The sequence below is a fragment of the Canis lupus genome, chromosome 10 (assembly GCF_048164855.1).
Source record: "Canis lupus baileyi chromosome 10, mCanLup2.hap1, whole genome shotgun sequence".
NCBI classification, from domain to species: Eukaryota; Metazoa; Chordata; class Mammalia; order Carnivora; family Canidae; genus Canis; species Canis lupus.
In genome coordinates, this window is record NC_132847.1 from 18,333,315 (window position 1) to 18,358,626 (window position 25,312).

Consider the following 25,312-nt stretch of genomic DNA (forward strand, 5'->3'; position numbering starts at 1 on the left):
AACTTGGAGCAAATATTGTAATTCAGCTGGTGATTCCAGTATCCTGTAGTTTAATACTGTATAAGTTCTTATTTTTTTTTTATTGTTTTCTTTTTTAAAATACCCATGATAGTTGTTTTTTTAGTTCTTTGAAGATAATGTAGAAAACATGGAATCCTCAGTTTTATTGCATGAATGTATCATTTTCTAGTCAGAAAATCTTAACAATTACATAAGAAAGCCTCTTTTTTTTTTTTTTTTTTTTTTTTTAAGATTTTATTTTTCAGTAATCTCTGCACCCAACATGGGGCTCGAACTTATAACCTCCAGATCAAGAGTCCCATGCTTTACCCACTAAGCCAGCCAGGTGCCCCTAAGAAAGTTTGTTAGAAGTAGAATCTTACTGAGTTTTTGTTTGTTTCCTCTGCCTTTCCCTATCCATACATATCTCCCAAAAGACCTATATATTTAAATGTTCTCAGCTGGGCTTTATGATACTGTAACTAGTAGTCATGTGGCTGTGAAACTTTAAGTTAAAAATTCCGATTTTCAGTTATTTACTAGAGCCACATTTTAAGTGCTCAGATACCCATGTGAGACTGATGGCTATCATATTGGACCACTGGAGACCTGGAACTTTTTTTTTTTTTTTTTTAAAGATTTTGTTTATTTATTCATGAGATACACAGAGGGAGAGACAGAAACGTAGGCAAAGGAAGAAGCATACTCCCTGGGGGAAGCCTGATATACCACTCAATCCTAGGACCCCGGGATCACGCCCTGAGCTGAAGGCAGATGCTCAACCACTGGGCCACCCAGGCATCCCTGGAACATTATCATTGCAGAAAAATTAGAGCTGTGATGGGAAGTGATATTTAAGGGTATGTTTTTTACTTCCTTCATTCCAACCTTTTCTTTCTTCCTTTCTTCCACATTAAATCATCATCACTAGTTTAAAATTATTAAAGTCAAATTTTCTTGTAATTTTGCATAGGATCATTCCTCACATAACGGTGTTTAGACTTATTAGTCAATCCATTAAGTGTTTGTTGAATCGGTGGAATGTGCCTGTTTCCATCTGAGAATGGAAATCTGAGTCTTTAATTGGAAAGACTATGAAGAATTTCTTAATGCTGTAAAAAGTATTAAAGTTTCCAAGGCACTCTTAGCTTATATATTTTATATTTGGTCTTCAGATCTATCTTTGGAGGAAGTAGGTTTTAAGAAGGTCCTAGAGTAGCAGTCTGATTTGACAAGGTTGTGGTTTCCTAAAATCACACAACTAATACTTGGGGAGACTGAATCTTTTTGAAACTAATCTCTCTCTCTCTATTGTTTTCTTATGGCCAGTGATTTCCAAATTTCTTAAAGAATCACCTGGAGAAAAATTACAGACTCTTCTCTCCCAAAGAATATATGTAGTTTTTAGAAAGCTTTTCTGGTGATTACCAGAGAGCCAGGTTGGAGAACCAGTGTCCCAGAATATGTTGAGAGTCTTACTTAAACTTTGATTATGCCTACAACAGTAGTACATTTGTTATTTTTTTAATGGTGTGATACTCAACTTTGGAATACCCTCATATAGATAAGTGGTAACTATGGGAGCCCTGGCTTTAACCCTTCAATAACTGTACACTGAATTGCATTAGGTTACCAATGATTGGGTATCTGCCATGTTTCAGGAGCTTCAATAGTCTCGGCACAAGAACCTTCCAAACCAGGTAAATTATAGATAGGCAATTCAGAGGCTGATAGCAACTTGCCCCTCTCATAGCCAGTAAGTGATAGATGACTGTTTTTAAACCTGGGCACCTTAATGGAAGGCTCACATGTGAGGTATTAGGACAAGTATGTATGTTGTTTATTCAGTGGCCTATTAAAATCCTGTAGGGAAATCATACATTAGTACTAAGGGATAAGTATGAATCTTGAAAAGTTCATTGGAATACTTGGACTTAGGTACTACCTCTCTCTCTTTCTCTCTTTTTAAATTTTATTTATTTATTAGAGCACGAGTGTGAGTGAGTGGGATGAGGGAGAGGAACAAGCAGACTCCATGCTGGGTGGGGAACCTGAGGTGGTGCTTGGATTGCATGACCCTGAGATCACAACCTGAGTTGAAATCAAGAGTTGGATGCTTAAGTGACTGAGCCAGCCAAATGCCCCATACCTCTCTTTTATAGAACCTAATGGTTTCAGACAGAAACAGTCAGGCTCTCTATTTTAGAAATGAAGCTTTATGATAAATTACTCACAGCATTGACTTATCTGTACATTTCTAGAAATAATAATATGTAAATTTGTAGGCTTGGAGAAGTTTCTAAACTGTCTCACCTGTTTCCATCCCAAGTATTTGGAAAGTTTGCTGACCTGAAAAAAGGCTGATCTCTTAAACAAAGCAAAAAAATAAATAAAAATAAAGGCTTTCATGTAAGAGAGTTCACTATACCTACACTTACGGACTGTATGATTATACATAGTTATAACGAATATGGTGCTTTGGTTCCAGAACCAAAGTAAATTAGAAGGGGAAAAAAACATGGCAGAGGTGGATCCACAAGTACCCAGCATGTGGTAGAGACAAAAGATAAGAAAGTCATGAAAAGCAGAAACAAAGTTGTCAGTAAATAGCAGTCTAGAATAGCCCTTTAGAATGGATGCAAAGAACAGCACTTGAGTTTTGGTTATTGTAGCATCTCTATCCAGTATAGTGCTGGCCAAAATTACAACAATGTTTTATTTTTAAATTTTTTTACAATAGTGTTTTAAATCATAATAAAAAAAGGAGAGTCAATGAACTATGCATTTTTGGGGAAATTTCAGTCTTAAGTCATCCTAGAGTACCAAATTTTAAGAAGCTAAGGATTAATCCTTTTAAAAACTAGCACTTTATGTATTTTTTAAAGATTTTATTTATTTATTCATGAGAGACACACAGAGAGAGGCAGAGACATAGGCAGAGGGAAAAGCAGGCTCCATGCAGGGAGCCCGATGTGGGACTCAATCCCGGGACTAGGATCACACCCTGGGCTGAAGGCAGGCGCTAAACTGCCTAGCCACCCGGGCTGCCCAAAACTAGCACTTTAGAGAGGTATTTCAGAGGTTTCATTTTGTACTTTATTTACAATGTTATTATTTCATTTTGAAAAAATACAGAAGCTTTGGAAAATAGGGAAAGTATACAAAATTTTTGCATTTTTATGTGCATTTTAAAACTACAGTTTTTTATTTGACTCTTCCCACCTAGCATTAACTAACTAATCATTAGTAAATAAATAATGAAAGTTTTCTGTCACCCACAGTAATCTTCTGTTTTAGTGTTTGGGTAATACTCTGAGACATGTACCCACATGATATATATATCATAACTTGCATTTTCTCTTAGAGACTTATTTAGTCCATTTACATCTGTTGTGATTTGGTTGTAATAGGCTTGGTATTTTTGAAACTTGTTCATAGTTTTCTTACTTGTTTCATGGTCTCCTAATCCTCCTTTCCTGACATCTTTTGTGCTAATCAGATTATTTTTAGTATTCCATTTTCTTCTGTTGACTTTACAGTGATGTATTTCTTTGCATTATTATTTCAGTGGTTGCTCTCCTTAGAATATTGAATTTCTTCAGTAAAAATACAGGAACTTTAAAAACAATCCTTTTCTTAGTGCACTTGTTGTCATAAATTAGAAACTCTAGTACAACATTGTCCATTTTGCTTTCAACAATCATATGACTTTAGAAAAGAAAAGATAAATACATGTGTGGTATTTCATAATCATTTATTTCTATTCATTTTTATTCTTGTAGATCTGTGTTGCTGGTACTGTTTTCCTTCCTTCAGTACTTATAAAGGAAGTCAATTTGTAACAAAATTCTTTTCAGTTAATGGGAAAGTATTTTTATTTCACTTCACTTTTGAAAGATAGTTTTGCTGGATGTGGTCTTCTTGGTTGACAGGGTTTTCTTTCAACCCTTTGGACATGCACTTCTAGTGTCTTCTGGCCACCATTGTTTCTGATAAGGCCATTAACCATATCATTTTCTCTTTACTTGTGGCATTCAGCATTTGTGTGTGGGGCTGTTTTGTGTGTATGTATCCTTTTTTGGGTTGTTAAGTTTCTTCTGTCTGTAAGTTAATGATGGTCTCTCCTTCCTCCTGCCATTTCTCTTCTGCTATTTGAGTCCATCTCTAGTGAACTTTTCAGGTTTTGTGATTTTTCAGGTCTAGCATTTCTAATTGTTAAAATATAGCTTCCATTTCTTTGTAGAGATTCCCTGTTATTCACTGATACCATATTCATCTTTAGTTTAACATATTTATTATAGTTGTTTTGAAGTCTTTTTTTTTTTTTTTAAGATTTATTTATTTATTTGAGAGTGCAGCTTGAGTGACAGTGAACAGGACCAGCGCAGAGGAACAGGAAGAGAATCTCAGGTGGATTCACCACTGAGCCAGGAACCTCACATTGGGCTGGATCCCAGGACCCTGAGATCATGACCTCAGCTTAAATCAAGAGTTGGCTGCTTAATCTACTGAGCCACCCAGGTGCCACTGTTTTGAAGTCTTTCTCAACTAAATTCAACATCTGGACCTATTTAGCATTAATTTCTAATAATTATTTTTTCCCAATTATGAGTTATAGTTCCCTATTTATTACTTTTTGGTAGTGAAACTTGAACATTTAGATAATACATTGTAGCACCATTGGGTGGTAATGCTGGTTTTGTTTTCTCTTAAGGATTATTGCTTTTTGTTCCACCAGGTATTTAACTTGCCTGGATTCAGACTGCAAAATGGTTCCTGTTTCCCAGCTATGCAGTAGCTGATATAGCTCTTTATTATTTTATGGTTTTCAGCTGCTGGTTTTTTAGCCTGCCTCCTTGGGGTAAGGAGGTCTCCACTATCTATACCTGTGTAATTTAATGGTTAGCCAAGGTACAAAGCTAGCCCTTGACATTCCATTTTTTTCTCTGGAGATTGCCACTTCATTTCCAATTTCTCTCTCGGCTTTGGACTGTCTTCTCTGATAGTTGTAGTTACTAAGGCTTCCATCCTTTTGAGTTACATACAGTTGGGGAATGATCTCCATCAAAAAAGGCATCATACTGAGGGATCTCACCCAGTGCAGCTGTATCTATCAAGAGTGTGTCCTCTATAGTGTTTTGTTTTTTTGTTTTGTTTTGTTTTGTTTTTACATCTGCCCTAGGTTTTGTTTTGTTTTGTTTTTAACCATGCGTGTGTAGTTGAGACATTAGCGAGTCAGGGATTTAAATCTTGGCCTTTCTGCTTAGTACTTGTGTAACCTTTAGAAAAAGGACTTGCCCTCTTTGATTCTCAGTTTCCTTCTGTAGAAAATGAGAAAGATGATAATTTATAGTGAGAAATACCATATATTCATGTGAAAAATACATGAAATTCCAAGTGCATGCCATGCCCTTACTGTAGTTTTTGCTATCATGTGGTATAACAAAATACCACATGATATATACCTCTATCTATATTACTTTTCTAATATTTTACCCATTTATGATGCCACTGGTCATGTATTCATATCCTTGACAACTTTAATTTTCTTATTTTAAAAATAAGACAGTTTGAAATGTAGATCACAGAGTCATGTTATTAATTGATAGTGGGAGGTATAAGTTTTCTGGTAATTTGAGTTAGGTTCAAACTGTTGAAGTTAGCAAGTCGTGTGGGATTTGAAATAAGACATACATTATGCTATTTTTAATGCACAGTGTTGTAACTCAGTCTTGAATGGATAGTAAAGAATATGATGGGCTAGGTAGAGTACTGAATTCTTTGACTGTAATCAGCAGTTCTGACTTGGTTCATTGTAAAGTCACATGGTCACACCATCCACTTTTATCTGTCGCACTTGAGTTTTGAGCTTTGCATTAATGCCACTGGATATTAATAGACCATTGTTAACCAGAGCAGATTGGATTCCTGTAAAACAATACTTTGTTTTGAGAGAGTAGTCTGTATGGGGAGCATTACACTGAATACACCAATCAGCGACAGCACGGATAGGAAATGTTGGTAGCTTTGGGATGATATAATTGGCTAGTACTTGATGAAAAAATTGTTAGAATAAACCCAGCCACTTTGGCATCTAAATGTGCCTATGTGTATGTCCATTTTTAGCTACAGATTTGGCCATGTTTCGGGATATTAATTTAGTATTTATCTTAGTAGTAAACAGATGCTATTAAATTATATGAGAGATTTATCATCTCTAAAATGCTTTATTAACACCTTAGTTCAGAAGTTTTTAAGATTTAAATTGCATTTCTTTGGTGAATTTTAACATTTTTTAGATGTAATTTTGAGTTTATTTAAATCAGTAATCTGCTTTTAAACAAAGAACAATTCTTGTTTATTAATAGTGTCCTGAAATAAAGGTTTTTTTACTCCTGCCTGTCATTAATGATTTGATTTGCTTAAATAAAGCTGGGCCCAGAAGTTTGCTTCTCTTCACAGACCATGCAATCTAACATGAACCCTGGTTGATGTAAAGTGGTTATCATTTGCCACTAGTGGAAATAGTGAAGAGAGGAAGCTATCTAAATTAATAAGCACATTTTTTAGTACCAGGTAAATTGTAAAACTTTTTTAGCAGTTTGAGCCTTATCAAACCACGTTATTTGTGCTGTGTCTCACTAAGTTGCAGATGGTGTAGGTGTTGTATCTTTTACCACCATGCAGAATGGTGATCTATTTGTATGTAACAATCGTTTTATATTTTTTTCTTCTAGAGGCAATTTGAAGCCCTGCTAATAGCAATTTATGAGAAGCTGTGTAGTAGAGTCTAGATTAATGCTGTTCTGTGTTATTCATTTGACATCTGGTATTAAAGTGTGCAACATGGACAGTTGCAATAAAGATTGCTTATTATGATAATAGCCAAAATGTACTGAGTAATTACTTTCAGTGTCAGACAATACACCAAGTACTTAAAACACATTGTAGTTGAATCTTTTAAGTCTTTTCTTATTTTTATTGTTTTTTAAATTTTTTTAAAAAATATTTTATTTATTTATCCATGACAGAGAGAGATAGAGGCAGAGACACAGGCAGAGGGAGAAGCAGTGTCTCTGCAGGAGCCTGATGTGGGACTCAATCCCGGACCCTGGGATCATGCCCTGAGTAAAAGGCAGGTGCTCAACCACTGAGCCACTCAGGCATCCCAAGTCTTTTGATTTTTAATTGTGGACTATGGCAGAGAAAAACATAAAGCATAAATGTATAACTTAATCAAGTGAACACCTATGCAGTCATAACCCAGATCAAGAAATAGAGCATTGCTGGTACCCCAGCTACCCTTGATGCACCCCTTTCAATTCTTCCCTGTGCCACGGAAAGTAGATGCTCTCCTGACTTATTATTTTCTTGGGACTTGGTCTTGATTTTTTTTTAATGCCTTTTATCATTTTTATGTATTCCTGAAAGCTCTTAGTCTAATTTTGCCGCTTTAAAACTTCACATAAATAGAACCATACAGTATATTTTTATCTATCATTTTTGGCTTACTATTATGGTTGTGTGTATTTATAATTCATTCATTTTTATTGCTATTTATCTTCCACTGTATGAAATGCTATAATTTATTCTGCAGTTATAGATGCTTGGACTGTTACTTGTTTTTGACAATTATTATATAATTTGCCAGATAAAAATTTGTCAATTATAACAGTGCTGATTTGAGCATTTTTATACAGGTATTTTATATCTATAGGGCTGTGCCTTATAGTAGAATTGCTGGGTTGATCAGTATGCATGTTTTCAATATGAGAAGATAATGCCCAATTTTCTTTTCCAAAGTTATTTACCAATTTAGATTACCACCAGCAGTGTATGAGAATTTTTGTGTTCTATCAGTCATCATATTTTCTCACTTCATCTTCTCAAACCCTATGGAGTAGGTCTTACTATCTGCATTTTACGGATGTGGACACTGACAGCCAAAAGGGTTAAATAACTTGCCAGAGTTTACGGAGCTACTAAATTGAGTGTCAGAGCTGGAATTTGAACCTAGATCTAACTCAGGAACAGACATGTTAAATTTCACTTCTGTCATTTCAGGGCATTTTTTAGAAAACAGCCTGTAAAGACTCAATATTCATTCACGGTATTTTTGAATAAAATCATAGGAAGAGTCTGTGTCCTTTGGATGCTTCAGTTTAATAGCTGTTGCAGGAGTGGAGGTGGATGCCTTCATTACAAGGACTGAGTGAATAACAAAGATAATCACAGAGTACCATATGTGCTGTGAAGACCGTACAAGGGGCACTGATGAGGAGAAACTGTTGGGCAGCCTAGGAAGGAGGATGCTACATTTAATCTGAGACCTAAAGGATGTGAGGGAGACATTTATCTTCAAAGTTTGTTACAGGCAGAGGGAACAAGCAAAATGCTCCCCAGAAGAAAGTACTTTAAAACCAATATTCCAGCAATGAAGCAGTATGATATCATATTAAATATTTTAGTTAAAACCCTGTCAATAATTTTCTAACTTAGAGGATCGAAGTTTGAAGGTGTATGAAGTTTGTACAAAAAATTTCAAGGAAAATTAACAGAAAGAGGAAAGTGGTCTGGGACTGGAAAAACAGTAAGTCTAAAACCAATTAATATGGGGTGCCTGGGTGGCTCAGTGGTCTAGCATCTACCTTCGGCTCAGGGTGTGATCCCAGGTCCTGGGATCGAGTCTCACATTGGGCTTTCCAGAGGGAGCCTCCTTCTCATTCTGCCTGTGTCTCTGCCTCTCTCTCTCTTTGTCTCTCATGAATAAATAAACAAAATCTTAAAAAAAACAACAACTAATACTTACCTTTTCTCCAATTGTGTCAAATCTTACTGTATGTGGTAAAAAAAACATTGATGACAAATCTTAAATGTTCTGGGTGGGTAATTTTATTTTTCAAGCCTTCCTAAAAAGGCATGGATGTGTAGGTAGCCTAGGGATCAAGAGGTTACAGCGGTGTAAAGTATCTAAAGGATGAAAGAAACTTGTGTGACCTGGAACCTTTGAAAGGAGTTGCAAGCTGGAGCAGCTAATTTGGTTTTTAAGTGGAAAAAGAAAAGTCCCTAGATAATGTAGAAACTGAATGACAACCCTATTTTATCTACCTTCCATACCGTAGTAGCCTCCGAATACACTTCCAAAGTTATATAACACACACAACCCCTCGGTAGTAAATAATTTCATATTTAAACATTTGACATGCCTTCTCAGATAGATGTTGTCTGGGCGCTAGCCCAGCTCTCTTCTCCATCGGTGGTCCGCTGCAGCTGTCCGTAAGAATTGTGTAGGGCAAAGAGTTCTGTAGATATTGTAGACCCTGGGGGAATTTCTGCAAAGCACAAATAGATTTAGAAATAATCCCCTGTGGTGCCATACAGTGCAGAGCTTGTCTTTGTTAGGACAATGTCTAAAGCTTCCTTAGATTTGGAAGAGAGGAAGGAGGGAGAGAGGAAACAAGGTTGAAGAGTGAAAATGACTGGGAAACTGTGAAGTTCCCAGGGCAGTTTCCCAGGTTGGGTGATGTATCTGTCTTTTGTCTCCTTGCCCCAAGTATCTTAACTGGCTCACTGTAGTACGTGGACTTCTACCATTTAGAAAATTCTCTGCTCTGACACATGTCTAGCTGGGTGGTCTGGGGTATGTTAACCTCTCAAAAGACTGTTTCTTCATTTTTTAAATGAAGATAATATCTACCTCTCAAGGGTGTGCCAGTTTAGGAAAATAGGACGTGTAAGTAATTTAGGGAACTGTCTGACACACACAGTAGGGTTTTGGTAAATGGTGGCTGTTATTAAAGTAAGACAGGTTATGAAGGTCTCACATTCTAAGAATTCTTAGTTTATTCCAAAGGTAGAGAGTAAACAGACCTAGATTATGTACAACTCATGTTTTATGAGAAAATTTTGTTGAAAACAGGAAAAACTATTTCATTGTGACTATGACAGTAGACTTGAATTGAGTTAGATTCAGTGCCAGGGTTCACCTCACCCCCAAATATACAAAATCAAATTATTTCTTACCCAAAAAACCAATTCTCATCCAAAATTGAACTCTTCTTTAAAAGTAATTGTTAGGAAGAAATTATTATCTCTCTTATCTCTTCCAAATGCTGATGTGCTTAGAGGAAATAGTAAGAAGGTTGCTCAGAAATGTAGGGAAATAGGGATGCCTGGTGGCTCAGTGGTTGAGCGTCTGCTTTCGGCTCAGGGTGTGATCCAGGGGTCCAGGATTGAGTCCCACATCCGGCTCCTTGTGGATAGTCTGCTTCTCCCTCTGCCTATGTCTCTGCCTGCCTCTCCCTCTCCTTCTCCCTCTCCCTCTCCCTCTCCCTTTCTCTCTCTCTCTCTCTCATGACTAAATAAATAAAATCTTTAAAAAAAAAAAAAAACCCAACAGGGAAATAAAGGGAAATCAGTGTACTAAGGCAGCTTGGGACACTGCTAAATAAGCTTTCCCATCTTGTTTTTCTTGTAGTGCAAGCATTACTGTGGGATAGAATTGAAAACTGAGCTTTTCAAAGGGATTGTTGCTTTAGTCTTATTTATGTGAGATCTCCCTTCATGTTGGAATTGTGACATTTTCGATGGTTGTAATTAGAATTTTTTAGCATTTAGGTGGTGTGGTCTGCCAGAATAATTTGAAATTGAACAACTTAAGGGGTAAACATTTTTGCATATTTTAAAATTTCTGTATTCTTTACTGTAGCTACTGCACTATACCTAGCACTTTCTTCTAAGTAGTTGTTAAATGCATTAAAACTTTATAGCTGTGGGGGTACCTGGGTGGCTCAGTGGTTGAGTGTCTGCCTTTGGCTCAGGTAGTGATCTCAGGTCCTGGGATTGAGTCCCACATCAGGCTCCCTGCTTCTCCCTCTCTCGATGTCCCTGCTTCTCTCTGTGTGTCTCTCATGAATAAATAAAATCTTAAACAAAACAAAACAAAAAACTCTATAGGTGTGTGTTGACACCCCCACTCCTGCCTCCACATTCTTTTCCTGTTCATGTTAGGTTTTTTTTCTTTTAATCACTTGGGATTATTTGGTAACACTGATTGACTGTATAAGAAGGTACATCAGTTGTGATTGAGACCCACATTTTTTTCATAGGTCAGAATGCTAGAAAGCATAATAGTTCGCTAGTCTGTATTTGGCAGGGTAAATGCATTTTTGACTATTTTGTGGCAGCAAGAAAATGGTTGATTAGTAGTACATACAGCTTTGTCTTATTGAAAAATTAAAACTGTATCATAATAGATTCTATTTTTTCTTTGCAGCTTTCTTTATCTTCAGTGAATAATCAGCCGTGGGTTTTGTTTTTTAGGTTTTTTTTTGTAAAACAATGGCTTATGTGATCCTCACATTAATTATGTAAATTAGTGTATTGGTTTAAGAACCAGTTTCTGTTTGCAGAGGTATGGTAAGAGCAAATTTTGTTCCTGTAAATAAATGGATCTTTACACAGAAGCATAGACTCACAATAGGTCCATAAAATACGATCAAGATTTAACGGAGTATATATTTCAGGGAGTCAGTAGGCTGACAAAAGGAAGAGATCTCTAGTTGTGAGAGCAGTTAAGTGATGCTTACTGGCACAGGCTTTAGTCTTCCCTTGCTATGATAGGTCACAGGTGCCACAGAAACATTATTTCTTAGGCACTGAGAGTTTATGAGGTCCTAGGGAACCTGTTGCCCTTGCTCTGTTAGGGATTACTGAGAATGTAATCTTGTTCTTGTTGAAAAGTGGTCAGGCATTGAAAAACCAGGGCATCTAAGAATAAGTTTTCTAACTCTTTTGGAATGTATAACTATAGGTGAGTCATAATCTCACATTTCTAACATAGCACTGGCATTTAAATTTAAATTTCTATATTATAATTAAGTTGTATCAGCTGGCTTTATATAGCCTCCAGCTAGAAGCATGAACTGCTTTCTGGGGTTGCATTACTATAAGTTGATGGTTATTTAGAGATCCTCAAGACTCCAAGAGGGTGGTACTGGTGGGGAAGGAGTACTGTGTCCATTTTATAGATTGGGAAACTTACTGATAAGGAGAGGCTGTGACTTGGAATAGGATAGTAATGAAAAGACACCCCCCCCACACACTCAGTTTTTTTTTTTTTTTTTTTTTTTTTTTTTGACTGAGTTAAGAATTTAATTTAATAGTGGCTACTTTGGTAAAGTGAAAAATGCCCCACACTGAAGGTGGAAGACCTGCCTTTCATCTCTAGCCTCTACTATAAAAATAACAAGTCCAGGAGGGCTGCAAAGTACCTAATACGGTGATTGATAACATTGATTAATGAATATTTGTTTAATGAATGAGTAGAGAATGCAGTTGTGCTTTTTTGCAAATGTAGAATCTTCAAATAAGAATATTAGAAGTTACTTTGGGCTTTTTAGTATATTAAATACAGTTAAGAGATTGGAACATTTCTTTTTTCGTGGAGTGTCCATATTTGAGCATCCTTAAGTCTACCTTGAAACAGTATTGTGGCAGCCTAAAGAAACACTTCAATACAGATTTGCTTAGTTCTTTAAAATGTGACCTGAAATTGTTGAGCACAGACACTTTTACCAAGTCTTTATCAGTTTAACTGTAAAAATTGAATTTGTATTAAAATGAATAGATTGGTAATAGATAGATGTGGGTTTTTTTTTAGTATTTTAACTGTATCCAGTGTATGCACTGTTTAAACAGTCTTGATGTTTCTCTGCACAATGATAAACACCTTTATCAACTTCGCAAAAAATGTGATCAGAATCCATTCTTATCACCACACAATCCTCTTCAGTGAGTATTAACATCCTTGCCTGTATTGATGTAAAGACCACCTATACTACATTTTATGCTGGAGATGAAAATTCTTTAGCTTTAGTGACTGGGATGTGCAAAGAAAGAGAAATCACTGACATTTTAATGTAATGTGAACTAAAGTATTAACAATGAGAAGCGAATTGATGTGTACATTTGGGATGCGAGAAGAATATACACAGATGACAACCTTGCACTTGAGGTTACAGAGCTAGTTTAAAGCAGTATTAAAGTTTTTAATGGCATTCAAAAAAAAAAAAAAGAAAGATCTTGGTCAAGTATTTTTTTCCTCAAGCTTGATTTTTGTCCAGTGTTTTGAAAACAAATCTGGTTTCATCATACATTGTCTCTAAAATTTTGAAAATCATTCTTCTTTTGGGGAAGAAACAGCTTGATTTCATAAGGTTTTTTTTAACTGAAAAATGATCAAACTCCATGTATCACAGGTAGTGTTGTGTCTTTGGTCAAACAGAATTGAAAAAGGACATTTGTTATGTAAAAGATACTTTAAATGGGTGAATTAAGAGATGAGTTTAATTGTTGGATGTGGAAACTGAACAAACTTCATAACAATTTTTAAGATGTCCTTTGAGAAATCTAACATACATTTACATTATAAGGGATTTTAATTAAGAAGTTACTGTTTTTCTCATCAAATACTATTTTTGATAGTTAAGTATTCACTGAAACTGATTGAAGAAAGAAATTGTTTCCTTTTCATTTAGAGGAAAGTTGCTGTTTTTAGCACTGACAATTTATTTTTCTCATTTGGTAGGAATTAGAATAGGAAAAAAAATATCTGACAACATCAATATTCACACTCAGGACCCACACTCAAAGGGTAAACCTGATCTGGAAATGAATAGGAGCCATCACTTATTACTTAACATATAGATAGTGTTTAAAGCTATGAATCTGGTGAGGTGACCATAGAAAGAAAATACAGGATAACAAAAGGAGAGGAGTCTAGGTCCAAATGTTCGCATTTAATTGCTGGTTAGAAGAGGCTTAGAGAAAGAGGCAGTAGTCAGAAGTGTCCTATGCCATTTCAGAAGTCCAGTGGGACAGAGGCTGAAAGATGTACATTAGATTTGGCAGCAGAGAAGTCTTAGAAATGTCTTAAAACTATTTTGGTGTTGTGGTGGGTTGAAGCCAGGTGGGTGGTCATTGAGGAATGTGCTATAATATTTTAGCAAATTTGACTGGGCATTTATTGATGGTAGTGGTGTTTGTGTGTGAGGGGAGTCACTGTGCGGTAAAAAGTTAACCATGGTTAAAGGGGAAAGAATGACCAAGTGGAAATTTGGGTATACAGGAGAGAGAAGATACTGCAAAAACTTTTTCTCTACTCTGCAAAGTCATAATGGCCATATGGAGACTAGTGTTCTTTTTCATTCTTGTATTTTCTATATCCTCAGAAAAATGTTCAATTCTTCATGCTTTCTCTTTGTTTCTCTTTTATGTTTCCATAGCTTCACCCATTTGCTCTTTATCCCCGACCCCTTTACTAAGTTCCAGTTGTGAATTTTTTAACAGCCTGATAGAACTCTTTAATTGTCTCTTGACTCCTAAAATACAGCATGTCCAACTGAATTTATCATTTCCTTTTCAGGCTGCCATAATCTACTAGTATCTCGCTCTCTCTTTCATTTAGAAATCCTTCTAGTTACTGAGGGCCTCACTATCTGGGGTCTTCCATTGTTTCACTGTCTTTTCCTCATTTCCCCATTTTGTTCTTACCCCAACCTCAATCCATGCTTGGTAGACTCAGAATCACCATTCTGCTTTTGGAAGGATTTTTTTCCCCCCAAATAAATCCAAATTAATTTGGTCCATTTGGTCCATTCGTTTCACTCATTTAATATGAATCCATAAGATTCATTCATGTTGTCCATGATGTGAAAAACATTTAGAAACACAAACAAAAGAAATTTTATTTCATTGAAAATGTTAGGTAGGTTGAAAATATTATTTATGTAGCTTTGTATTAGTGTAATTTTAGTTCATAATAGTAAATGTAAAATCTTCCTGATTATAAGGTTTTTAAACAATTTTTTTTTTGTATGTAGACAAAACCTCACACTGACAATTTCCTTATTTATCCTGAATTAATGTTTTTAAAGGAATAAAGCGTGTGTATTCTACTTTGGGTTCTTGTTCTTGCAGGAAATTAATACAATTTAACCCAATTTTGTTATATTTGAATCTATTGATTGAACTATAAGTAATATTTGATTGTAATTTTTGAATTAACTTTAGAGGTTGATAACATAGTTTTTAAAAATAGAGCTATTGGAATGTGGAGAGGAAGATAAACTTTCATTTTATGGACTCATGTTTATTTTAAAATACTACTTTAATACGTGATGGAAAAAATCTTCCATATTTGAATACTGTTGTTTGTAGTATTGTGGAAAGTTGTGTAATTATCTCTAGATCTTCAACTTTGCGATGGAATTCTGATAAGCACCCACAGCAAAAATTTTAAAATGCCTGCATGCTTTGGGATTGTTAGAAAGACACTCACATTAATACTTAGCCTTAGAAAAGATAGCCTATGACATATATGCATCTTTAATTTTAATAGAGATTAGAAGGAAGAGGTCTTTTGTGCATATTATGGACATTATATTTTCTTGTAATACTTGGGAGATTATATAATACTTTAAAGTCTTCATTTACAAATTACAACACTACATATCCTAGAGTGAAAACAAAGTAACTTCTTTCTTCTTTAAAGTTAATTGAGGGATCCCTGGGTGGCGGAGCGGTTTGGCGCCTGCCTTTGGCCCAGGGCGCGATCCTGGAGACCCGGGATCGAGTCCCACGTCGGGCTCCCGGTGCATGGAGCCTGCTTCTCCCTCTGCCTGTGTCTCTGCCTCTCTCTCTCTCTCTCTCTATGTGATTATCATAAATAAAAATAAAAAAAATAAAACTTAAAAAAAATAAAGTTAATTAAATTAACAGGCAAAAATTTTTATTCTGGCTTTATTTCAATTATTGAACTATTGAGTCATCATGCCTATGAGGAGTCTGTGGGTTTTTTTTTTTTTCTTTTTTTAATTTGAGATCATCATTGATGTTCTACCATCTAGAGCACCTCCAAGAGTACAAGTGAAGCCCAAGTGGGATGCGCTGTGATTAAACCACACAGGCCCGTGGTCACATTTTTTACCTGTACATGTATATATTTCCAACAATTGCTGTTACTGATTTCTATGTTTATACCAGATGCTAAGTGAGGAAGAAGGATAACAGTAGGCAGATGAATTGACTGAAATGAGGAGTGGCACTCTGCAGTCTGATACAAAAGAAGAAAAGAAATGACCAGAAGTAGTCATTTCAAAAATGAGACCCAGCAATTACATTCCTAGGTTATTTCCACGATAAATGAAAACTTGTGTCCATACCAAAACTTGTGCACCAGTGTTCACAGGAGCATATTTCATTGTAGCCAGAATGTGGAACCAGGCTCGCATGTTCATCACCTTAAGCACAGTTAAACAAATGTAGTGTAGCCATACAATGGGATATTATTTGACAGTAAAAAGGAGTGAAGTACTGAAACACCTTATAACACGGATGAATCTTGAAAACATTATGCGAGGTGAAAGTAACCACATACAAAGGCCACATATGAGTCCCATTCCATGTATATGACATGTCAGAATAGCAAATCCGTAGAGATAGAAAGTTGGTGATTGCCAGGAGCTGGAGAAGAGGAAATGGAAGTGACTGCTGATGGATTTGGAGTTTCTTTATGAGATGATGAAAATGTTCTAAAATTTGTTGTGATGATTGTACAGCTTGCTGAATATACTAAAAATCATTGACTTGTGCACCTTAATTCAGTGAGTTAATAATTATATGAATTATATCTCAAATTGTTTAAGTATAGCAGATTGAGCTCGTTAATTCTGTTAATGGGAATGGTTGGTTCCGTATACCCTGAGCTTGAGGCATTCCTCTTATAGTACAGTAATCATTGATGCAGTAGATAGTAGTTAAGAAACTGTGTTATAAGGGAAATTATTTTAATTTGTGTCCCTTAGAGTCTTTAAAAATCTCCATACTATCAGGAATAGTTAACGTTAACATTCATCTTTTAAGTTCTTAGTGATCTCAGAATGATTTGTTTTCCAGGTGTTTCACATAGCTGAAGTTACTGTCATGTCTTTCAATGCAAACACTAAAACAGTTGAAATTTTTTTTCTTTTCCTTAAAAAGTAGGTGAAATAATTTTCAAAAAATAGAGTAAAAGGTATTGTGTCTAACAATGTTTCTTTTGTGGCTTAAAAGCATAAGGATTAGCAGTCTTTCAACTGTAGAAATGTGGAATCTAAGAGCTGATACAGGTTGATGGTGCTTTGAAAATGCATATAGCATTAATACATTAAATGGAATTAAATGAGTTTATTTGGCTAACAGATACTAGTCAAGGGAAAAAGGGAAGTTTGGATTATGACATAGACTTTTCTCTCCAGTAACACAGAATTTGGTATATAGCTCATTTCTAATAAAAAAAAATTACATTAGGAATTCAGTAGAGGACATGAACCACTGAAAGTGGTTTTTAAAAAATATGGTAGGAAATCTTGATGATTTTCAGGATTAAATGATAATTGATTTAGTTGGCTTTTCTTCATTTAAAGAAAGATGTTGGAAACACGGCTGTATTTTCTTCCCTACTCTTGATATATGGGTAAAGAAGAGCTATGGGGATAGCATCAGGGATATGATTCTAGACCTAAGACAATTTTCTCTGCCCAAACACCTCCCTTCACCCTTCATGACCTATTTAACATACTCTTGCTGGTTTGGAAATTTATCATTTGTCCTGGGTGTGTTGGGAGTGAACAAGAGAACCAAAGGTAGAGGGAAAGATAGAGAGAGAAGGCTAAAAAGAGAAAAACTAAGACTACAATGAGACATGAAGTGTTAAAACCAGTTTATGTTTGAATCTAAGAAAAATAACAAAGAGAACAGTGAAGAGCACTAAGTGACTGACCAAGTGCAGAGAGAGAGTAAAAGCAACAGTTAGAATTCAGTCTTGGGATCCATGGGTATCCTGCTGTAATGGATGATGGGAAAAACTGTGTTAATTGGTGATAAAGAGGAGTTTTAAATTGTGAATGTTGAAATTTCATTTGTGGGAGGGATGCCAACCAGATACTAGAAAGTTGTGGCTGGAGAGTCAAGGTCTGAACTGACTTTTTTAGCTAAGCCTATACTTATTTATTGTGTTCTCCAGACACCATCAAAGTGTAATTAAAATTTGGAATTATTAAAATGGGTTTGCTGTCATATGATTTAAGATTTTTAAAAACCCTAGTAGTTCCCATAAAAAAAAAAAAAAACAAAAAAAAAACCCTAGTAGTTAAGATTTTCTTCCACTTTATTATTTTACTTTTTTTTTTTTAGGTAAAATATATAGACATCCTTGATTCTTGGAAATCTGTATCCTCCTAAACATGTATTTAGTGATATTTGTCTTTATCAAGTGATTTTAAACTTTTCATAATTAAGCATAATTCATATTTCCTTTTATAACCAGGAACCTTTTGAAGATGGCTTTGCCAATGGGGAAGAAAGTACTCCAACCAGAGATGCTGTGGTCACATACACTGCGGAAAGTAAAGGAGTTGTGAAGTTTGGCTGGATCAAGGGTGTATTAGTATGTACCTATAGATTTTAATTTGAGAGTAGCAACATTTCTGTTTATTATAAAATCTTCCTAATGTTCTCATCATTTCTTAAGAAAGCTCTTTTTCTTTTTATCTGAGTGTTGTAGAAGATCAAATTAATAACTTGTACCTCCTTTTCTTATGGATATTAAATTCAGGAAAGGAAACAGGATATATATATTAACAGAATCATTATACTTGATTTCCTCTAAATTATATTTTATTACCTCTTATAAATCTTACATATTGTCATTTTCCACAAATTAAATATAAAACTATTAAATTGATGAAAGTATCAGAATCAAGAAAGCTGAATGAGGAAATAAAGCTGATATATTCCTGCCTCCTTTTCTGCTATCCCATTATTTTTTCAGAGCAAAGTATAAAAGTTAACAAGGAACAGAGTAAAGGAGAAATTGGTTTCTTAAGTGTTGAGGTTACTTCAATAAATAGGCTTAGGTGATTTAAGTTTCAGATTTAGTTCTGTTTTTCTGTGTTGGAATAGTCACTAAGGAACTGACTGGAGTAGACTGGTAGACTAAATGGCCTCCCATTGGAACTTTGGAACACTTAATTAGTCATGTTGACATTTAGAGGAGAGGCAGAGGGAAAATCCCAATTCCAATAGTAATTACATTGCTTAATCAATAGGGTAAATGTGAAGCTCCAGGTACTATTGTTTGCTTGTTTTTAGAATTTAGTATTCTAGAAGACTGTGTTCTATGTATAAGCATAATACACAAAAGTAAAAATAAATTGGGGAAACTCTCTCAAATAGTTAAAAGCTTTAAAGGATGGGTGAGGAGTACCTGGCTGGCTCAGTCAAAGGACTGTGCAACTTGATCTCAGGGTTTTGAGCTTGAGCCCCACAGTGGATTGAGGGTACTTAAATAAATAAATAAACTTTAAAAAGAAAGATGTGTGAACAAGTAGCATTTTGTTTTGACAGATAATTTGTAATACTTAGATCTTCTAAGGAAATCATAAAATAAGGATGTTATTAGAAAATAAGCAAAAATTTAACTTAGTTTGCATTGATACATAAGAACAGGAACTACTTTTTTAGGGTTGAAGTGTTAAAATATTTCTTTTACCTTGTTCAGTACCTTTTGCTGCTTCAGATAATTGTGATGTTGTATTATACTTAAGTTAGATCACAGTTTAGCTCTCACTAAGTTCTTTTAAAAAGCTACTACAAACAGAAGGATAAGAGATTTAAAATGACTTTCTGTATTTTAAATATATGTTGTCCTCCTTTTGGCTAGTTTTGCATTTACTGTTGTATTATGTTCCATCACTTGGCTTCATCTGTAACTTGTCCTCTTTTCGTATCTAGGTACGTTGTATGTTAAACATTTGGGGTGTGATGCTCTTCATTAGATTGTCATGGATTGTTGGTCAAGCTGGAATAGGTAAGTGAAGTTACATACTGGTTGCTTCATTTGAGAATGAAAAAGGAAAGTAGCCGTGTGCCCTTCTAGGCTGTGAACCTCATAAATTGTGAACAATTTGTTTTCTGGTTGGTATCAGATTATTGTCTTAATGTTACTTTTTTCATAATTTTGATTTGTTCTAAAATGGAATAAAAATAAGATAATTGTTAAATATAATGCAAATTTTGTGTACTAACAAGTTCTAGATGAGGCAGGTTGAAATAAATAGAAGTATTCTCATCTCATTTCTTTTTCCCTAAAGGTCTCTCGGTTGTTGTAATTATAATGGCCACTGTTGTGACAACTATCACAGGATTGTCTACTTCAGCAATAGCTACTAATGGATTTGTACGTGGAGGTAAATTCAGTATTTTTATATCATTGTCACCAGATTACAGTTAATAAATAAATTGAGATTTAAATTTTAAATTATTTTTATCTTAAAAAAAGCAACATAGGTCTATAAAGGTGAGAGAGTTGCTGCTAAGCGCTTTCAACCTGGTGTATTTGAAAATAAAATTTAATTTTGGCCCATACACAAACATGTATGCTTTAAACTACTTAGTATCTTCATTGTATTTGGTAGCAAGAATGGAACTTCTGACTAGGTTTCTTCTCAATTGGGTTGTCCCTTACCTCCTTGGTTACAGGCCTTGGATCAGTAGCATGCATCCTGTATATGGTCAGTATTATATAGGTGTAACCTCATTCCTCCTCCTTTATGAAAACTTAGGCAGAGTTCTTTTCCTGTGATCTGACAGCTTGTGTGAGTTCTACCTGGGACTTTGAGTCTATTCTATCAACTCTAGCTTTCTTTTTTGGGTGCCTTCGGGCCTCTTTCATTGGAGTCTACAAGATCAGTCTTGTGAGATTTAACCCTCCCAGGGAGAGCACCCAGGAGACCAGGAGAATAGCATTGGAACCCCTGTGAACAAGAAGAAAAGAAATACATTTTCTAAATCAACTCATCATTTAGCTGGAGTGAGGAGATCCCTAGAGAAAGGAAAGAAAATGGATTTTACCAGCTCCTCCTGTACAGTTGTCATTGCAGATCAATTGAGAAGAGCATCTACCTGTAACATCTGCTTCACCTGTTTAACAGATCCGTATTTGACATTATAGATACATAATTCCTGTCTTGTCTCAGATATTTAGAGAACTAGATTGAGCCTTTCATTTTTCTTCATTGTCTTCATATTTCTTACATACCAGAATATCCAGATCACTATGGTCCTAGGGGAAACTGGTAGCAATATGACCATGCTGAGCATGCATGACTGTTGACTGAAGTTGTATGTGTACATGAGTCTATATTGAGCTATACTGGGGTGTAAGATGTGGATATGCCCAAAAGAGTTAATCAGACAACACGAAGAGATAATTTTTGTCTATGTACTGGGTGCCCTGTGCTTCATTTATTTCTGCTACTGTTGGGGAATGGAAGTGAAATGAGAAATGGACATGTTATACCAGTAAATTATCAAAGTATTTCTCCTTATCTTCAGGCTTTCCAGTCTAGATTGTAATGGGAGCAGTGGGGCATGAAGCTGCTGGTGGCATGAACCCCAGGGATTATTCTCTAAGTGAACACAAATTTAGGAGAAGCATAGATTTTCCTGCCTTGTGACTAAAAAAGCCATTTCATCTTTCAATACTACCGGTAGTTTTCATATATATTCTTAAACACATCTACTTCAGAGACTTTGACCACGTACTTTGAACCTTTGCTAGAAGGCATTCATTTTTCACTTGTCAGTTGGTGACTTTGGAAACCTGGCTAATCCTTTACAGACATCTGCAGTGAAAGTTTTTTGAAGATATTTTTTCAATGACAGTAAGCCCCTTTTGTCACCTCTTTATCTGCTTTATGGACTTGGACAGCCCTAAAGGGATTTATTTTGCTGTCATGAAAAAACAGCATTTTCCACGTGTGAGAAAGTAGATACAGGTCTAAATCTGGCAAGAATATATTGCACCCTGTAGTTATGATTCTAAATTGAAACTATTGGTGTGACTTACACATTTTATACCAAAGGTGCATGTTGCTTAGTTCTGTACACAAAAATTATGTATAACATGATCATCCCAGTAGCAGTGAGCCCCTCTAGTGCTCGCGTGGTATATATTCATTCAGAGGAGCCAAGGGACCTTGGAAAATGATTGGTTCCAGATCTGGGCCGGAAGTGTAGTAGAAGAGCCTAAACATCTTTTCACATTGAAAAGTAAAGAAGGTACGATAAAGACTACTAGTTTTAGGTAAAAAGGACCAGGAGCCAACTTGAAGATGTTGATGCTGAGTTAAGTTTGGATAATTTGAACAGCAATACTACTACTCCTAAGTGATTTGAATGAAGACATAATGTAAAATCCTTCTTAAGTTCATAGACACCACAAAAAAAATCTTTATTTTTTACCTTTGAAGAATGCTAGGGAACTAATTTGTTAAGAGAATCAATAAATAAACGTAAAGAAATCTCATGTTGAATAAAGTTTTCCTGGATGAAAGTTTTTTTACCTAAACTCAGTGTGACCAAGAAATTGATGAGATTTGTTCTTTGATAACTGTTGCACATAGTAAGAGAAGGAAAGAGAATTAAAACATTACAACTTAAAAAAATAAATAAATAAAAATAAAAATAAAACATTACAACTTTGTAAGCTCAGTAAAAGTATCTGTGATGTATTGTTTCCGAAGAAATTAAATCTGAATTATATCATGCCTGTAGCTCCAGGAAGCATTTTATAGAATATCCAGAGGAGAAAAGAACTTATTAAATGACACTATAGTATTAGAGAGAAGACAAACCATGAGAGACTCCTAACTCTGGGAAACAAAGGGTTGTAGAAGAGGAGATGGGTGGGGGATAGGGTAACTGGGTGATGGGCATTAAGGAGGGCACATGATGAAATGAGCACTGGGTGTTACACTATATGTTAGCAAATTGAATTTAAATGAAATTTTAAAAAATGCGTGACACTACAGCATGCTGACAGCACATGCCAGACTAGGACTCTCTTTGGAACAAGGAATTTTTTTTTCTTCCTTAAATTATCTCTATACCCGACGTGAGGCTCAAACCCACAGCCCTAAGATCCAGAGTTGTGTGCTTCACCAACCATGCCAGCCAGGCACCCCAGGAATCCTTCCTTGTTCAATGTAATTTTCCAAGGAGGAGGAAGAGTGGGACTTGAGGTTTAAAACAGACTGGAAGAGACTCATATAGGTGTGAATTTGCCATTCGTAACAGGAAATTCCTTTTGTCTTTAAGTGGGATGGGACCAAGAATGCCAGATGGATCTCCTCTATCCCAGTCACTGAGGACTTGATTTTTACTTGTTTTCTTAAAATGGTTACATGATGAAGAGAGGAGTAGAGGTAGAAAAATCTACAGGGTCAGGGTTCCAAAGGCTTAGATTGGAGAAATGGAGGGATAACATGAGAATAGTGAGGTCTGGAGACCCATCTCAATTTTCTATGAACTGGAGGTTGATTATTAACGGAATTAATAAATATTTTACCTAAACGTTGTGGTTGGTCTGTATAGTAATTTCAATTTATAGAGCTCCTTTTGAACTTGCCTAGCTATCTTATTAATATAAAGAACTGTTTTGAGGTCGTGTTCAACAGTTGATGTTGATTTTTAATCATAACATTTATTTATATTTTATTATTGAATAATATTTTATTCTCAGTTTATAGGGTATGTTTTTAGTTCTTTGGCAGTATGTGACATACATAATTTTCTTAGCACTGTGTGCTTTTTACCAAGTAATCATAACATTGGCTTTAACAGTACATTTTAGAAATTAAACAGCAATCTAGAAAAGTATAGTCGTTTTTTAAAATATGAAGTGACTGCTAGTTTGTGAACAAATATAATAATGTCCAATTATGAAGTCTAGGATAAAAATAATATGGCAATGTTCAAAATTTCTAAAAAAAAAAATCAAAACTTAGAAGATAAAAGATGGGTAGTTTCAGGCTTAATTAGTTTTTAGGAAGGATTTGAGGGTGCAAAAAGGTACTAGCAGATTAGAGAATCTTGTCCTCAGTTCTCTGCTTGCGCAGAATAAGAATAGCAGTACCAAGTAACTTGGGCAGGTACCTCTTCACCTTCATCTCTGCCACAGTCCCTGGCCTAACAGACAAATACATTCTACAGATGATTGTATCCTGCAAGGAGCCCAGAGCTCTTAACTATTTTGCAAAACCTTATCTGAGAGCTGCATTTTACGTGTGGGCCACATGCAGCAGGTTCTCGAAGAGAGTGCTGGCCAGCAGCCACTTCTACTTAGATTTGCATTTTCTAGATGTCACAGATCAGAGTTCTTCCATCCTCTTTCATAAATGAGTCTTATGAATATGGACTCATTTATAAAATAGTAAATACTAGTTTTTGAATCATGTTTTATTATATATGCTGAGCATTAGGTTGAAAGCAAGGTTCAGTATACTTTCAAATAAAAATCCAGGTTACATCAAAATCAGGTTGTTCTGAAAATGTAAAATTAATATAAACCTGCCTATTCCATAATGGAAATGAAATTTCATCTTGTATTTCAGTCATTGGCAGATAATTGTTGAGCTCTTTGTGACAGGCACTGGGTTTGTAACAATGAAAGTCAGACAAGATCCTATTTTCTTGGAGCCCTGTTCAGATAATAGTGGCAATTATTTTTTGAAATCTAACTGCAAGGTGTGATACATGAAACTTAACTGCTAGGAATGATAATGTAGTTTTGCCATAGATTACCTATGGTATTTCATGCAACATTGTTGTTAATCAGAGGTATAATTTGTATGGATGAGGAGAACAAAAATGAAACAATTACACTTGTTTTTTCAACGAATTTAAATTTCATGCAGATTTTACTGGTGAATCTTTTTTAAGAGTCCGTAGTATGTCAGATTTGTGTTTATATACTCTATCTTTTTCATTTCTCTGAAATAATTGAACACCTCCTCATTCTCTATATAGGTAAAATTAAACATTGAAAGTAATACTAACATTTTTTGCATGGATTGTAAGTGACAAAGTGCTTTCTGTATTGGTAAAATCAGATTATCATTTGTCAGATTTTTTCTTTAGTCCATTATGTAACTATTCTTCCTGTCATCACCAAACAAGAAGTTGTAACTTAGAATTAAACTCCATAGTTCTTTCCTTTTATTGCTAATTTATTTCAAATTACAACTTTCTATATCAATAAAATGTCTGAAAAAGCTGTAATAAGCAGTTCTGTAACAGCTATATTTTGAAGTTTTAGTAGACTTAAGCATAACATTGTGTTTTCGGTTTAGTTAAAAAAAAACAAAAACAAAAACAAAAATACACTACTTATAAGCCACAAGTAGTCCAAATGTGAATCTGGCAAGCAATT

General features: G+C 35.2%; 1 protein-coding gene and 1 long non-coding RNA gene across 4 annotated transcripts in view; one reads left to right on the forward strand and one right to left on the reverse strand.

Moving 5' to 3' along the window:
* The window catches only part of SLC12A2 (solute carrier family 12 member 2), a 112,828-nt gene that overhangs the window by 9,203 nt on the left and 78,313 nt on the right, over positions 1 to 25,312 (forward strand). For both annotated transcript variants that reach the window (XM_072840873.1, XM_072840874.1), the window contains exons 2-4: positions 18,368 to 18,487; positions 19,834 to 19,909; positions 20,193 to 20,288. In XM_072840873.1, coding sequence (XP_072696974.1) covers positions 18,368 to 18,487; positions 19,834 to 19,909; positions 20,193 to 20,288 — 292 coding nt within the window. The remainder of the gene's footprint in view (positions 1 to 18,367; positions 18,488 to 19,833; positions 19,910 to 20,192; positions 20,289 to 25,312) is intronic.
* Positions 9,163 to 25,312, reverse strand: part of LOC140641286 (uncharacterized) — an 86,629-nt gene continuing 70,479 nt past the window's right edge. The window contains exon 5 of one of the 2 annotated variants that reach the window (XR_012037840.1): positions 9,163 to 9,332. This is a non-coding gene — a long non-coding RNA (uncharacterized lncRNA). The remainder of the gene's footprint in view (positions 9,333 to 25,312) is intronic. The other variant, XR_012037839.1, reaches the window with a different exon arrangement.